This window comes from Globicephala melas, chromosome 10 (genome assembly GCF_963455315.2).
Source record: "Globicephala melas chromosome 10, mGloMel1.2, whole genome shotgun sequence".
Taxonomy (NCBI): Eukaryota; Metazoa; Chordata; class Mammalia; order Artiodactyla; family Delphinidae; genus Globicephala; species Globicephala melas.
Genome location: NC_083323.1, coordinates 93,948,547 through 93,950,154, shown reverse-complemented (window position 1 = coordinate 93,950,154; position 1,608 = coordinate 93,948,547). Strand labels below are relative to the sequence as shown.

Here is a 1,608-nt window from a genome sequence, read left to right as displayed (position 1 = left end):
ACAGAGTGAAGTAAATCAGAAAGAGAAAAACAAGTATCATATATTAACACATATATGTGGAATCTAGAAAAATGGTACAGATGAACCAGTTTGCAAGGCAGAAATAGAGACACAGATGTAGAGAACAAAGGTATTGACACCAAGGGGGGAAAGTGGGACAGGGTAGTGGTGGTGGGATGAATTGGGAGATTGGGATTGACATATATACACTAATATGGATAGCTAATAAAAACCTGCTGTATAGGCAGCCCGGTGAGTAACCCCTCAGGATGGCCCGTACTCTGGATCCACTGGCAAAGAAGATCTTTAAAGGAGTTTTAGTAGGTGAACTTGTGAGCATTTTTGGAGCATATTTTTTGTTTAAAAAGATGAACACAAGCCAAGATTTCAGGCAAACAATGAGCAAGAAATTCCCTTTCCTCTTGGAAGTTTATTACAAATCCATTGAACACTCTGGAATGTATGGCATCAGAGAACAAGATCAAGAAAAATGGCTGAACAGCAAAAATTAGGAATGTGACCATCGATCAAAATTTGTCCTATTTCGTAGTATCAGGCAAGATTAAAATTCCAAAGTTGACATGGATGGATTTTAGACTGTTTAAGATTAAGTGTAAACTCTAATTAAGTCAGAGGTTTTGTTCTTTGGACTGTGAAGAAATTGATGGAAGGTTTGTTTATTATGTGATAAATGGAGTTTTGTTTACTACTCAAAATAAACCTGTTCTTTAAAAAAAACTCCCCTATAATTCTAAACATATAAACCTTTCAAAATAGATGATAGTAAAATATCTATTTTTAATATTTATTACATTTTCTCTTTTCCATTATAGTTTATTACAAGACATTGAATATAGTACCCTGCGCTATACAGTAGGACCTTGTTTATCCAATTTATCCCCCTCTCCTTTGCCCTTTGGTACCACAAGTTTTTCTTCTATGCCTGTGAGTCTGTTTCTGATTTCTAAATAAGTTCATTAATGTTTATTACATTTTAACTCACACTATCTAAAACTATATTAACTAAAAATATTGCTTTTATCCGTTTTCACTTTACCTGAAACAATACTTAAAACTCTACATCAGTGTCTCTACTAGAGCCACTTTGGGATAAAATTCGTCATAAAACAAAACAAACAAACAAAAAACCTGCTGTATAAAAAAAAAATAAAATTCAAAAATTAAATAAATAAGTGAATACAAGAAGCAAGGGAAGGGAGAGATTTGTATTAAGGATGAGTCCAAGGTCTCTGACTTAGTAATTGTGTAGATAATGATGCCATTGCTGGGAAGAACCCTGGAAGAGGATCAAATACTGCATATCTACACATTTGTACTTATATAGCATTACATATCTGCCTTTTATTATAGTTATTTATGTGCATGTAAGATTTTGAAATCAAAGCTTTTCAGAGATTGGCAAACTAAGGACCACAGGACAAATGAAGCGTGTTTTTGTACGGCCCACAAGGTTTTTACATTTTTAAGCATTGTTAAGAAAAAAAAAGACATAAACGAAGATAGTTATGCAACAAAGACTGTGTGGGGCCTGCAAAATCTAAAATATTTACTCTCTGGCCCTTTATTGAAAAAGTGTGTGGACCTCTG

The 1,608-nt window shown here is 33.7% G+C and overlaps 1 protein-coding gene across 1 annotated transcript; it reads left to right on the top strand.

Annotated features, from left to right (window-relative positions):
* Window positions 1-268: 268 nt before the first annotated feature.
* LOC115844341 (protein CEBPZOS-like) lies at window positions 269-552 on the top strand. The gene has a single exon (XM_030841309.2). It carries the CDS (start codon window positions 270-272, stop codon window positions 510-512), a length of 243 nt encoding a protein of 80 aa, XP_030697169.2. The 5' UTR covers window position 269; the 3' UTR covers window positions 513-552.
* Window positions 553-1,608: the final 1,056 nt, after the last annotated feature.